The sequence below is a fragment of the Cebus imitator genome, unplaced genomic scaffold, assembly GCF_001604975.1.
Source record: "Cebus imitator isolate Cc_AM_T3 unplaced genomic scaffold, Cebus_imitator-1.0 Scaffold228, whole genome shotgun sequence".
In the NCBI taxonomy this organism is placed as follows: domain Eukaryota; kingdom Metazoa; phylum Chordata; class Mammalia; order Primates; family Cebidae; genus Cebus; species Cebus imitator.
The window spans coordinates 366787-382610 of NW_016107543.1; the positions used below are offsets into that span (position 1 = coordinate 366787).

The following is a 15824-nucleotide window of genomic DNA, read 5'->3' on the forward strand; positions in this document are numbered from 1 at the left end:
AAAAAAAAAAAAAAAAAGACTTCAAAGGTTGTCAGTTTTGCCAATCATTTCCCAAAATAATAGAGGAGATAGGAAGGTACAGTGGACTGCAAGAGCCCCATCCTTGGCTCAGACAGGAAAATGTTAGACAACCTTAAGTAGAGTGTTATGTTTCACTTATAAAATTAAGAATTTAGGCTTAAGAGGCAAAGCCCAAGAGTTCGAGGCTGCAGTGAGCTATGATTGTGTCACTGTACTCCATCCTGGGTAACAGAGAAGAAAAAAATTAGGCTTAAGAGGCATTTCAGGATGTGTTGGTGTTGGTGGTGGGGTTTGACTGTTGTAACAACTGGGAGTGCCTCTGGTGTTTGGTGTCCAGGACCAGTGATGCTAATGGTCCTATAATACACAGGCCAGATTGTCACAACAAAAAAACATCCTGCTGAAAGCCTGTAGAGCTCTTGATGAGAAACCCCAAGCCACTGCTGGGTTCCCTTTAGGACCTTTTCAGCTCTAATATCAAAATTATCTGAGGAAGTGCAGTGAATTAAATGCATCTTTTAAGCCATTGAGACTCTTTCAAATCTTAGGGACAACATTTTGTTTTTCTCAAAGTGAGTAGTGTCTTTGGCTGGTTATAGACATTAGCAAGCTTTTTGGACCAGGTACTATAGCTATGGTAAGCCAACCAAAATGGAGAAATACAACTTTGACTTATCCTCCTTTTTTCCTTGTATTTCAGGTACTACTGGGATTTTCAACCCCAAGGTGAGTCCTCTTTGACCACGTATGATTTTATGCTAAAAATGTGTAAATGGGATTGTTTACTTCTGTCTCTTCTCTACAAACTTCTCCACAGAGTGGCATTAGCCATTTCCAAGGAAAGTTAGTGGAGTGTTTAATTAACCTTCACCCTGCTGTGCCCCCCTGCCCTGCTTTTTAGCAACAAGAGGCTCTGTGCTTCTACCTTCTGCGTGGATTTTTGCTATATTATTTTATAAAATCAAAGCTATAATATGCTTTTATTCCTTGAGCTTTGTTAGGTGCAAACAGGATCCAGTGGCATTCAAATAAAATGGTAGCCGAGTCCATAATAAAAACCTTGGGAGGGTTCCAACTCAGCTAATCCTTCATTTGCTCCAGAAATAAATTCCAGTATGTTACCTCCTCGATCACAGTGCCCTTCCACACAGCCTGCCTGTCTGGCAGCAGAGAAATGTCAGAAATGGAGCAGTGTTGAAATTCCCACTAGAACAGTGTTATCACATTTTAATATGAGCCTCGCTGCAGCCTCAGTGCTTCTAATTGCTTTCAAACCATTGTTTTCCTGCTTTTGCTTGATGAACCCAGCATCTGGCATGATTCTGAAAAGTACTACAGACAGCTGTGTGCAAAATTAAAAAAAAAAAATCCAGGATTAAAACACATTTTTAAAAGGTTCAGAATTGAATTTTTTTTTTTTTAATTCAAACTGTTTGAGGGGATGTCTTTTAAAGTATTTGCCTTCCTTCTTTTTAGTACTCTGGTTGAGAATGTCAGAAACATCAACCTGAATATTAATTATTTTAATTTATTGTAAATGGAGGGGCTTTATTTTCCCAGAGAATCACAGAGTTTTAGATCAAACTTACAAATAGCTTTATAAACTATTTTGCTCTAAAACTTTCTTAACCAATTGTAAACTTTAAAGTACTTTTTATTCTCTTAATGTTGTCACTGTATCCAACCTTAGTAAACAGTAATGTTTTAAATAAATTATTTTGTGAGTGATTATAATAGTTTTATTAAAATTGTTATTTTTCTAGCTCATACTTTTAGTGTATTTCAAGTTTTTATAAAGCTTTCTTTTAAAGCTGTCTTTAATAAATAAAAATATCTTATTTTCAAAGCTTCTTGACTCTTGTAAATTAAAGCCAGAGGACTTATTCTATTTTACATAATGTGATGTGCCGTTACTACATATCTCACTGTTCTAAAGCATTTATAGCTGAAAACATACATTGAGCAGTAGATAATTTTATGTAATAATTTGGCAGTTTGCTTTGCAAAATGTGAAATACACTATTCAGGGGATGGCCCTATAGTTCAGGGTTTAACAGATGTTAACCAAAATCCACAGGGGGAAGAACATGATTGTGAACTGGCAGAAATGAATGGAACTGTGAGGGTAGAATTAATTACCTAAAGGAAAAATAAAGAATTAGTGTCGGGGATGCAGTATAGTAATAGGTTGAGAAGAGAAAATAATTTTGGAGCTTAACACAAGAGACTATATGGGACTAAAAAAGACAAAGGGCACAGCTTACTAGATTCTTATAATGGTGGCACTGCAGTCATCTTTCAACACAAAGCAGCTTCTACACACCCTTTCTCTCTTGGAAAGAGGACAGAGGCAGAGCAGCCAAGGAGACAAGTGAAAATAGTTTATTTAGAACAGAAAACTGTATTTGCCTCTTGACATTGATTAAATATATGTGGCAAAATCTTTGTGCATTTGGAAGTAAATATAAGGAAAGGTGAAATAGAAAAACTCATGCCCTAGCCCCCAGTCTCATGCCTTCTCACAGATATTTTTTGAGGGGGCAGTGAGTGGGAGGGTACCTTTTACCTTGCCCTTTTGATCAGACCTTAGCTGATTATGCACTTCAGAAGCTGGTGGGATGGGTGGGAGCAGTAACTGGTCTAGACAAGGCACAACAGGACAATTTAAGATTGTGAAAAGATTAGAAATAAGTAAGAAAGAGAACAACTAGCAGAATAATCTTAAAAGCCCTGGAAGACTGGGTGGTGTTGGGATGGGAGCGAGAAAGAATTGAAATGGTGGCCCCAAACTTTCTGAGCATTTTTATCTGTGACAGGACCCTATGTACAAGAAGATGATGGGATGAATTTTATTAACTCTGCATCTGCCTAAATACACACTTGGGTTCTTCAAGCTATTTGAACTAAACCAGGTCTGGTGCCTGGAAGGAAAACAGTCTTTAATTATAAAAGACCCACAATTTGTAAATCCTTTTAGTAGCACACATTTAAAAAATAGCAGCCTTGGCCAGGCGTGGTGGCTCATGCCTATAATCCTAGCACTTTGGGAGGCCAAGGTGGGTGGATCTCCTGAGGTCAGGAGTTTGAGACCAGCCTGACCAACATGGTGAAACCCGTCTTTACTACATACAAAAAATTAGCCGGGCATAGTGGTACATGCCTGTAGTCCCAGCTACTTGGGAGGCTGAGGCAAGAGAATCACTTGAACCTGGGAGGCAGAGGTTGCAGTGAGCTGAGATTGTGCCTTTGCACTCCAGTCTGGGCAACAAGAGTGAAACTGTCTAAAAAAAAAAAAAATTAGCAGCCTTATTGAGATATAATTCACATACCATAAAATTTACCCCTTTAAAGGGTACAGTTAATGGTATTTAGCATAGTATAGTATAGTATAGTATAGTACAAGTTGTGCAACCATCACTACTCTCTAATATCAGGATGTTTCATCGCCCCAATAAGAAACCCATTATCTCCAGAGGTCGAGAGCCCATACTCTTCATGACTGTTTTTCACTGTTTCATTGCAAGTGTTGTTGAGGATTAGTAGTAATCTGGACATAGTGAAAAAAAGCCAGTAGTTTCTATTTATAATAATGGTACATTAGTGGTAATTCTTTCTCTCACATTTCCACCTAGGTTTTCTTATTGGTCCACTGTCAACTTCCTGAATGATGTTTATTTCAAAAAGGAAATAGAGAAAATAAAACATGATCCAAAGAATATATTACTTTAATGTAGAGGAGATATAAATGGAAGGGCACTTTTAATGAGCTTAAACATAATTGGAGAACATGAAAAAGGCTTTTTATTTTTACTTGACAATAAGACATAATATTGCTTTGATAATTCATGTCCTGCTTAATTTTTTTTTCTACTTAATTTTTTACTTAAAGTTACACAGAAAAGCCATTAGAATTTTTGCCATGGAATTTTTATCATTTCAGTAATCAATATCTAAAAGGTGATATCAATTGGCTGTCTAAACAATGATATCAATGTTGTCCTTAGATTTGACGACAATATTACTTAAAGTTGTTGAGCAAACTGATTTCCTTCATTTACTTCAGTTTCCCCTTTTATAAAATGAGTTAATGACGGTTTTTTAAATCAAAGATTTGATTACAAGGTATAATGTTTATATTTCAAAATTTATTGCTATAAAAAAATTCATTGAATTAGATTGAATTTCCCACAATAGGCCCAAAGTCTAAAACAAATGACATAATATTTAAATAAAAATCTAGGTAAGACAATGGGAATATTATATTTCATAAATTTTCTTTTTTGTTCAGTGGTCACTCACATTACATTTGTTATGGTGGTAAACATGGGCCAGTGGAATCTCTTGCCGGCTTAAAGATTCTTTGAGTATCTCTATGGAAGGTGTAAAGGGTTTCTGAGAAAATTATTCAATATATTTCCATATGAACAAATTCTACTTTGTGAAGCTTAAAAATCTCATTTGAGATGAGATTTGGCAAGCCTACATTCAGGTCATAGTAAATTGATGCCAAATAATATAGCCTGGCAGGCCAGGCACGGTGGCTTATGCCTGTGGAGGCTGAGGGCAGGTAGATCACTTGAGCCCAGAAGTTTGAGATCAATCTGGGCAACATGGTGAGACTCTGAGTCTACAAAAAAACAAAATTAGCTGGGCATGGTGGTATAGGCCTGCGGTCCTAGCTGCTTGGAATGCTGAGGTGGGAGGTTCACCTAAGCCCAGCAGACTGAGACTGCAGTGAGCCGAGATTGCACCACTGCACTTCAGCCTAGGAGATAGAACGAGACCCTGTCTCAAAACACACAAACAAGCAAACAAATAAAAATATAGCCTGGCAAAAACAAATAGTGTTAAGTGAGTAAGGAAATTGTAAAGCCGTGTTAATGGTAAATTAAAAGATTTACGAGGTTTACCAATGAATGTATGGACTTTATGTGCATTTTGAGTCAAGCAAACTATATAAAAAATGACAACTATGAGAGAATTAGAAATTTGAACATTGGTCATTTTATGTTATTAGAAAACTACCTTTTTTTTTCAGTGTGGCAGTGGTATTATGGTTAATTTTTTTAAAGAGTTCTTTATTTTAGAGAGAGGCATGCTGTGATATTTAAAGATATAATGTCTGACAAGTAATATGGGAGGCAAGAAAGAAGCAGGGTGAGTATAGATAAGGTTGACTGTAAATTGACACTTGTTGAAGCTGGATGATTTATGTATGGGAGTTTATTACACTGTTTTGTCTACTTTTATACATGTTTAAAATTCTCCATGATGCAAAGGTAAAAGCAAAAGAAACCTATGTAGAGATTAATTAAAAATGTAACATTATTCTTTAATCTCTGTCATGAGACCTAGTGTATTAACGCATACATTGCTTTATGCATCTGGGCATAAAGTACGTAGAATAGTGAACTGATTTTTAAAATGGTTGTTCAAGTTAATGTTTTGTAATGGAAAAAGCCTGAGCTTTGAAATCAGACCTGAATTAGAATCCCTGCTTCTCTACTTAGAAACTTTGTTAGCTACAGCAAATTACATCACTTCTTGAAGCTTCAGTTTCCTCATGTATAAAATCTCACTAATAATATCTACTTCACAGCTATTATGAATTGTAATGAGTTTTGATGAGACTATAACTCATGAGGAGTGCTTGCCACATGATAGGCACAAACTAAAGTGGTAACAAGTAGTATTATTATGTCTCAAAGGTGGGTGAGGCAAGTACATACATGTATCAAACTTTGATAATAAAAATTTCATATATCTTTTCATAAAATTCATTCATTAATTACAGCTGAACCCTGGTGTAGGGTGATGAAACTCGCCATGTATATATTTGTAAGATTTGTATTTATAGAGAGTATTTTTTTGGTGGCAGCTACTTCAGAGGTTAGATTTACAAGCTTTTTCCTATACGGTGTCTGAGACATGTTGAATGGAAGCAAAAATATTGCTTAACTTCTTGTCCCTCATGGTTACATACTTGGAACATGTAGTTATGACAAATACAAGAAACCAAACATTAAAGTAGCAAAGAAACACCATCTTTACACTTTTTAAAAAAAAAAAGAGGAAGGAAATTTCCTTTGAAGTTGAAGAGAAGTGTTTTTGAATTAATGGAGTGTACAGTGATTTTGCTAAGTTTTATTTATGAAAACACTCTTTGTATTCATGCCAAAAGGTTTTAGCACAGTCATAAGTAGGATTTATACAAAGAAACATAGCCCAAATTTATGACCTGTTTGCAAATGTAAGAAAAAGTCTAAATTTACAATATTTGTAATTTATTGTTAAGTATCTTTCCACCACTATTCCTGGAATGCTGATATTTTATAAACATAAGCATTGGTTTTGAACCTAGACTATCTCAACTTATACTACTTTTAAAAAAGAAATCTTCCAGCATGTTTTCCATGTCTTTGGGGGATTTAATAGGGGAGAAATGAACCCAGGCTGAATATTCCTGCCTTTGGCTTTGGCTCAACATTTTAACATCAACAGTCTTGACAGCTGCTTTTGTGGCTTGACTTCCTTCGGGCATTTCCCCCCTTTTCTTATTTGCTACATTTTCTACAAATTAATCTGTAGAAAGTGGATATACACACAAACTGTTTTTGAAGTTAATTACTAATTTGATACCTTTTCAAATATTCTACTTCCTATACATCTACTGGTAGGGGTTTTTTTTAGTGAAATAATGCATTTTTTGAAAGAGCAGAATAAAGCATTTTAAAATTAATGCAGTAGTTGTTTTGCAATGGCTGTCAAAGATGGTTTGTTTGTTTTTTTAACAAAAAGACTCACTTTTTTCCTTTTAAAAGTTAACATTTTCTAAGATTTTTATGTGCTTTCTAAAAGTCCTTCCTATTCTGGAGGTGATATTAAGGTATAAAAAAGAAAAGAACTAAATTTTATCTGGGTAAAAGAAGTCACTGGAATCAGGTAATGCTGCCTTCTGTATTCCCTACACAATGTGTTATATACGACGATGTTCATTATAGCATTGTTTGGAATAGCAAAGACTACAGACAGCCTAAATGTCTAGCAATAGGAGACAAGTTAAATAAATTATGTTGCATCCATTTAATGGAATGCTACATAGAGTTAAAAGAAAATTATACATATATACGTAATATGGAAGTTTCTCCAAGGAGTATTGTTAGATGAAAAGGGTAATTTGAGCAAACCAGTGTATAGTTTGTTTCTGTGTATGTGTGTGTGGCACAAGCACACGTGTTTTTATTTGTATATAGAATATTTTTGGAAGGATACATATGAATCTTTTAACAGTGGTAACCACTGTTGAGGGGGATATTGGTATGAATGAAACAGAGATCATCTTTGGTACTATTTGAATTTTCACCACCTACGTATATTATTTTTAATTTTAAAAATTGGTTAAAGTAAAAAATGAGATAAATCTATATTGCTGATATGGAGCAATTGCCAAGGTAAATGGCTAGGAAGAAAAGCAGGATACAGAACAGAACAAATGTTACCATTTGTTTAAAAAGAGGAAAAAAATACATACACTGCACACACAGAATCCCTTGTTATAGTAGATCGAAAAATTCATAGAACACCCAAGAAATCTCACACTGGTTGCCTCTGGAGAGAAAGATCAAGAGAAGAGAGGATAGATGAACTTTCATTATATGCCTTCTTGTAACACTTGAAGGTTTTTCTCTGGGCATACTTTTTTTTTATTTAATAAAGAAGCTTTCCAAAACAAACAAACAAACAAAAACGTGGTAGTAAACTATTTTTCAGTAGAATCATGATTAGCAGTTTCTTATCCATTCAAGTTTTTATCTAGTTACTTATGTAAGCATTTATTTTATTTTTTGAGACAGAATCTCACTGTGTCACCTAGGCTGGAGTGCAATGGATTGATCTCAACTCACTGCTGTTTCCATCTCCTGGGATCAAGTGATCCTCTGACTTTGGCCTCCACGGTAGCTGGGACTACAGGCACAAGCCACCATGCCCAGCTAATTTTTGTATTTTTTGTAGAGACAGGGTCTTACTATGTTACCAGGCTGATATCAAACTTTTGGGCTCAAGAGATTTGCCCACCTCAGTCTCCCAAAGTGCTGGGCCTACAGACATAAGCCACTACTCCTGGCCTATTTATTTTGATATGTGAATTAATGGTCAAGGCCCTGTTGATGGTATAAAACAGTAGCATTCTCTGTTGTTTAATTCTTTAATGTTTGAGAACGTTGATATATATATATACCAACACACACATACATACACACGTGTGTGTGTGTATATATATATGTATGTGTGTGTGTGTGTGTGTGTGTGTGTTTGTATGTGTGTGTGGGGGTTGGGTTTACTTTATCACTTAAAAGTGAACTTTTTTTTTTAAGACAGAGTCTTGCTGTGTCACCCAGGTTAGAGTGCAGTGGCACAATCTTAGCTCACTGCAACCCCCACCTTCCAGGTTCAAGCAATTCTTGTGCCTCAACTACCCGAGTAGTTGAGATTACAGGCGCATGCCACCATGCCCGGCTAATTTCTGTATTTTTAGTAGAGTTGGGGTTTTGCCGTGTTGGTCACGCTGGTCTCATACTCCTGGCCTCAAATAAAAAAGTAAATTTAAAAATAAATAATATAGCCTGGCATGGTGGATCACACCTGTAATCTCAGCACTTTGGGAGGCTGAGGGAAGCCGATTGTTTGAGCCCAGGAGTTCGAAACTGTCCTGAGCAATATAGGGAGACCTCATCTCTGCAGAAGATACAAAAATTAGCCAAGCATGGTGGTGTGTACCTGTGGTCCCACCTACTCTGGAAGTTGGGGTGGGAGGATCACTTGAGCCTGAGAGGTCAAGGCTGCAGGAAGCCACAATTGCATCACTGTACTCTAGCCTGGGTGACAGAGTTAGAACCTGTCTCAAACTCAATAAATAAATAAATAAAATAATAATTTAAAATTAGTATTATACTCATGGTGACTGATAATGAATATCTTTTCTTACCCCATCTTAGTCTTTTTAGAAGTTCATAGAACTTCAGATTTTCATCTTCCTTAACATCAAGGAAAATCAAGTATCTGAAAATTAATGACTGCTTTAAGTTTATTTGATTAGCCCTGGGGACTTTGATTGAGGAAAAAAACAACTTATAAATGATTTCTCTTAGAAGGTATTATTCTTGGACCAACACAGAAAATCAGGTGAGGAGTACAGCTTCTGAATTTAGAATTTTGACATAAGAGTTAGTGTTCATCAGGACCTGTGCCTCTAACAAATTTTCATGTCCTGAACACAAAATATTGAGAGGAAACTGTAGTTCCTTTGAATATAAGCTTTTTTGTTTTTTCTGCTTAAAACTTTTTTGTGAGTAAGTAGATAAAGCCTTTAGACTTGAAACCCAAAGAATTTGCTTGATATTTGGAGGCTAAGTAATATAATGTAATAGGTAAATTATATTAGAAAGCATTTATTTTTCATTTGACTTCTCATCAACAGATGCTTCTTTCAGAAATTTGTTTATGAAGATAGCTAAGTATCACTAACACAGGAAAGGGACTGCTAAGTTATAGGCAAGGGGTTTGATATGACATGTAAAATAAAGCTTCCAGTTTCTGCTGACTCTTGCGAGGCAAATAGTGGAAGAACCAATCTTGTGAACCCTATCGGTCCTTGTCAGCTGATGGAAATTTAACACACATTTGCCATCCTGGAAAAGTTCTTGATCATGATTAATCTCTCAAAAGGTATTTTCCTAAACTTAAAAAGTGATACCACTTACCCTTAATATTTATGCACTTTACTTGTGTTAGTGATACCTCAATTAAAAAGTTTTTTTTTTTTTAAATGAAGAGATACTTGTTCATGTGAAACTTTTTTCCCAGGGAAAATTCTTGACAGTGAGAGGTTTTGGCTGTTGATAATGGTGTTACATACATGTTGTCGAATACATGAGTGAGAATCCCTGTTTGGAGTGCGTGTGGCATGAGGAGGTTGAATCTTGTCCCCTTTTGCCATTACAGTGTTAGTGGTATTTGAGGTTTATGTTATCACAAAGAAAACTTACCCTTCATATGTTAAAAGCTGGCTCACATGTTGAGGCCTACTAATCTTACCCATAATCCATTCTTTACTATGTATTATTTTCTTTTTACTCCTTGGACTTTTGAAAAACGTTTCTTATATCTACCCGTAGCCTGTAGAACATGTAGGTTCATTATTCTTCTTCCTTTTTTTTTTTTTTTTTGAGACAGAGTTTTGCTCTTATTGCCCAGGCTGGAGTGCAACAGAGCGATCTCGGCTCACCACAACCTCTGCTTCCTGGGTTCAAGTGATTCTCCTGCCTCAACCTCCTGAGTAGCTGGGATTACAGGCATGCACCACCATGCCTGGCAAATTATTTTAGTAGAGACAGGGTTTCTCCATGTTGGTCAGGCTGGTCTCGAACTCCCGACCTCAGGTGATCCACCTGCCTAGGCATTCCAAAGTGCCGGGATTACAGGCGTGAGCCACTGCAACTGGCCAGTCTCATTCTTCTTTAATGGGAGATATTAGAATCCAACTAGCCTTACAGTTTCTCTCAAGAAGCTTCTTAAGTAATGTTGATTTACCAGTTGGAGCATAACAGACCATAAAATGCATCAGGATTGTAAATGAGTGCTAAAGTTTACTACAACTTATTGTTTGGGAGAAAGGAAAGGTGGGACAAGAGAGCAAGATGAACCAAGAGTAATAAAATTGCTACATTTATGTGGCATTATATATTTTTCAAAGGGTTTTTTTGCTTTGAGACTTAAAGCATGATGGTGCCAGAAAGGAAACACATTCTTTAACCAAGCCAGGTCAGTGCTGTATTTAAGTATCCAACAGAATCAAACAAAAGGTGCTGGAAAAAAATTCAGCATGTTAATTTCACTGAGCCTAAAGTAGCTGTTCTCAATTTTGCAAGCATGAAATTCATGCCAAAAAGTGATATTTTTAAAAAAATCACTACACATTACTCGATAATAAATTTCAACTATGAATTGGACCACTTTCTTGACCAAATCATTGACCGCATTTTGCTTTGTCAGTTCTACTCTTCATGCCTAATGTGAATACTTCTGTTATCACTAATAATAATAATTTATGGATTTACTTTACTAACATTAAAAATACTAATTGATAGCATATACCATAAAGTCAACTCACTGGCTTTCATTCAATATGCTTTGCCTTTGAGTAATGATCGTGATTTATTAAACATACAGATTTTGAGACTGTATAGTTCAGTTGATTAGAACAAGAGCTTAGTAATCAGACAAGGTGGGATGAAAGCCTGGCCCTGCCACTTATGAGTCACTTTTATGACTTTGGGTAAGTTATTTCATCTTTGTGTCTCAATTTCTTGATCTTCATCTTTGAGATAGTAATACATCTCAGGATTTTTTTGAGGATTAAATGAGATAGTCCACAAATAGCCTTGACCCAGAGCTTATACTCAGTAAGAGTTTATCTAGCTATTATATAATAATTATTATTAGAGCTAACTTTCTCCTGTATGTCAAAAGGTACTGAAAATTCAGTTGGATAGCTTTGCAATAAGAATTAAGGACTGAGAATACAGTGGCCCAAAGAAAACAGAACTATGAGCCAATAATTCCAGGCTATGATTGCCTGGTTGCCATATGATAAATACATTCGTTTTACAATATATTTATCCACATACTACCAAATACCTAGGTTTATATATTTTGAATTCTGTCAAAATCTTATTACTGTTGAAAATATTCCCACTCAGCAGGTTCCATTTTAGTACCAGTTGAACAATACCAGTGGTAGCTGGAATGTGTTAGTGTGAAGCTGGAATGACTGCTGACAGGCTATAATTTGCTTTATGAAGTGTGGGTTGTCACATATACAATTATCTGGTTTATATTTGTTGCTGCCAGACCTCCGGTTTGTTAACATCCAGGAGTTATGCCTTTATGTGAAACCTAAGAAGGGTTAAAACTTCCAGCATTTTCTTAGAGGGTGGGAGAGGAGAAGAAAGGTTCACACAGTGGCCACATTTTTTTCCTCTGTTTTCTTTTTTCTTTTTCTTTTCTTTTCTTTCTTTCTTTTTTTTTTTTTTNTTAAGAACTAGGATGATGCTACACACTGCAGCTCACCCTACTGGTCAAAATTAAAAACTGCATTACAAAGGGCCATTTTCTTGAGGGAAAAAAGAAAAAAAATAACTTTTCAATTAGCTCCCACTGACATTTTCCTGTCCAATCCACCACTGACAGAGGTAGTTAATTCTGAGAATATCATTAAACTATGCTGCCCTTTCGGTTGTTGGATTCACAGGTGTTGTTATAGTGATTGTATTAAGAGTGTCTAATCAATTTGGCTCCATTTGTGATCATTTAGACTGTGCTACTCTCCTCAAATGTTATCTCTAAAGGGTCTTTTTTTTTCTTTTTTTTTGAGACAGAGTCTAGCTCTTTTGCCCAGGCTGGAGTGCAGTGGCGTGAACTCAGCTCACTGCAACCTCCACTTCCCAGGTTCAAGCGATTCTCCTACCTCAGCCTACCGAGTAGCTGGGATTATAGACACCTGCCACCACACACAGCTAATTTTTGTATTTTTAGTAGAGACCGGGTTTCACTGTGTTAGCCAGGCTAATCTTGAACTCCTGACCTTATGATCCTCCCGCCTCGGCCTCCCAAAGTGCTGAGATTACAAGTGTGAGCCACCGTGCCAGGCCATCCCTAAAGGTTCTTAAGAAGGCTGTTATTCTTAGTATGATCACATAATTAGCAAAGAGCATTCTAAGCTAAAAATTGTAGTCTTAAGCTCATTTTACTTCTGGTACATTTGAGATCCAGTTGGAACAACTTTTTAAAAGAATGATAAATTGAAACTTTCTTTACCTGACCTATCATTTATTCTGTAGATTTAATGACATTCTGTACCATTACAATCACTGCCAGGGCCTTGGGGGGAAAAAAGGAATATTTATACATTGAGTTATGGATAGATGTAGTAAGGGGAAAAAAAGGAGATGGGCAGAAAGTCAGACTGTATAGAACAGAGAAGAATTTGAGACCTTCACTATACATGGATTAATCACAAGAACTAACCACGCAGATCCAAATGGATATTTAGAAATTGCTGAAGCCTCTAAGATGTTCTCTGGAAAACATAGTACATTTTCTAAAGCATGAATATGTGCAAACTGGTGTGTAATTTATAATGGAAGCATTGACAGAATTTTAGTTTTGGTGCAGCGAATGTGCTCTATAATATATTTACATGTGAGTAACATTTCATATATATGGTCACATCTGTACCCAACATATTTATTTAGTTGGTGTTAGATTCAATAACTTAGTTGAATGGTTATAATAAGGAACAATAAGCTGCAGTTTTGCTAATCTTACTATAGTTCCGCTTTGGGAGCTGCATTACTGTTAAATTGACCCATGAAAATCTGGCAATATTAATGCTGTCAAGCATGAAAACAAACTGGATTTGGATTAGGGAGCTTTATTTATAGCATTTTAGTGAGAATGTATTAGTTTAAAGAGGGAGCTCTATTTCTCATGGGTTCTTCAATATTAAATAGAATAGGAATTCGTGTGTTCCCTTCCAACAACAACAATGATAATTTTAAAACTTTCAATTTTAAATGAATCTCAATTTCCTTATATAATCCAAAGATACTTGGTGAAGTAATAGCAAACCCTAGTTTTTAACCACACTATATAAACGAATGGTTACAGATGTGAATAGTCTTATTCACTAAACTAAAATAGAGTTTTATTATAAAGCTTTATTATAAAGAATAGAGTCTTTCTAATATAGTTCATAATTAATTTGAAGAGAAATAAAAGATACAGACTAACGTAAAAAATCGAGCTTTTACATATTGAATAATCAAGCATATATGTTTTCGCTGTTATTATTCTCTCATTTTTTTAATGCTTAAACCATTTTCTGTCTTTTTTCATGTATTTCTCATTTCTCTGGTAAAATTGTCATTATGGCCTTTTTTTGTCCCAAAATAGTACCTGCAAGTTCAGAACTAAACGGATTTGCTGTGAACTAAAATACTTACAAGGGGAACATCATCATGGTTCATTTTTCTCCCTGTTTTATTTGGAATTGAATTAGTAAATGAAAGTTTTAGCAGTTTAATTCACTTCTCCATAAAGTTTATGGAGCAGCAACAGCTGGTTGAATCTGTGGCAGAAAAAGCCAACTTCTAGTGGCCAAACCTATTGTTCAGAATTAAGGGGGAAAACTCATTAACTGTTAATGAAAACACAGGGAATAAAAACAAATAGCACAGAAACTCTAGCAAATAATTACCTTACACCTGATACAAAGCTGCTTCATCTTTCTGCTCCAAGCCTCAGAAATTCCCAACTTATCACCCTATGGAGCATGAATGAAATTGAGTTTGACTCTCAGAAAAGAACAATAGAGAAATCATCCCGCTTATGGGCCCCTCAGCACATACTTGGTGGAGAGCCTGCCATTGAATATACTAAGGAGTGTATCTAGTGCCCAATTCTTATGACACTTAGGCTATGGGAGCAAATTACCTACTAATAGCAGGTGAACCCTTGATATAGTTCCACCAGATCTCGTTTAGAAATACAAAGAGAAAGGACTGAAGGTAGTGGATGTGATTAATAGAGATACGGTGTGTTAGAATATCTATCTGTATAGAAATATATTGATTCTGAGGGAGTTGCAGTGTGAAAGTGTGTCTCCAGTGGCAAGGGGTCTTGCTTGTGAGAAAGCCACTCTAAGCAGATGGAGTTCTAAGCCCTAATTGTAGAGCTGCTGAGTGGAAATGTCTGTCACTATAGTTTGTGATCATTTATGTCTGATCCCACTGGACTACAGTTGTGGCCACTTGGAACTGCAGTTGTCAGAACTATGGGCAAATCCAGAGAACATGTGCAGTTATGTCTTAAAGAAAAATGATGTTCTTAAACAAATCCAAAATGACCACAGTAATTGCTGTTCTTCTATAAAACTTTTCACCCATGCATCCTGAGTAGTTGTAATCATTTCAATTACACGGGAGTGTCTATTTATATAATGTTATAGCCTTGTTTCTGCGTGTGCCCAAGGGAACTGGGTCACTTGATATGACACTAAAAACACTTATAACAACATCTTCATCATCAGGAACTAATTGCACTTGGGTGTAAAGCTTATTTTTAAATGTTCCCCCACCACAACCATTTGTACAACCATTTGGCCTAGGCTCTGTTTTGCCGCATTGAGTTGTATATCTTTGTCGTTGTGTACTTTACAGAGGAATGGTCTCATATTTGACACCAGGGTGGCTGTTGAAAGCACACCTTGGGTGACTATAGTCAGAAACCATAGGAAACATGTGGAAGTGACTTTTCCATCTGAAGTTAGGAAAGCAAGTGCCAAATCCAGGCAGGGGTTTTGGGTAAGACCTTAAAAACGGAGGCTGTGAAGGCAGTGTGATACCCTGGATTGGATCCTAAAACAGAAAAAGGACATTAGTAGAAAAACTTGTGAAATCCAGATAGATTTTGTAGTTTAGTTAATAGCAATATACCAATGTTAATTTATTGGTGTTGGCAGCTAGACCTCCATTATGTAAGAAGTTGACATTGGGGGAAACTGGGTGAAGGGTATGTAGAAACTCTGTACTATTTTTGTAACACTTACGTAAATCTACAATTATTCCAAAATAAGAAGTTCACTAAAAAAAAACCCACCAACACAATAAAAGCCTTTCCTGATCTGCATGTTTCTTAAAAAGCTTAGAATGTGAGCATCTATTCTTTTTCTTTTTCTTTCTTTT

At 36.0% G+C, this 15824-nt stretch overlaps 1 protein-coding gene across 1 annotated transcript in view; it reads left to right on the forward strand.

The window, feature by feature from the left end:
* Nucleotides 1-1456, forward strand: part of LOC108281546 (basic proline-rich protein-like) — a 72723-nt gene extending 71267 nt beyond the window's left edge. The window contains exon 3 of the mRNA XM_017497174.1: nucleotides 722-1456. Within this exon, the coding sequence (XP_017352663.1) occupies nucleotides 722-762 (41 nt within the window). The 3' untranslated portion in view covers nucleotides 763-1456. The remainder of the gene's footprint in view (nucleotides 1-721) is intronic.
* Nucleotides 1457-15824: the final 14368 nt, after the last annotated feature.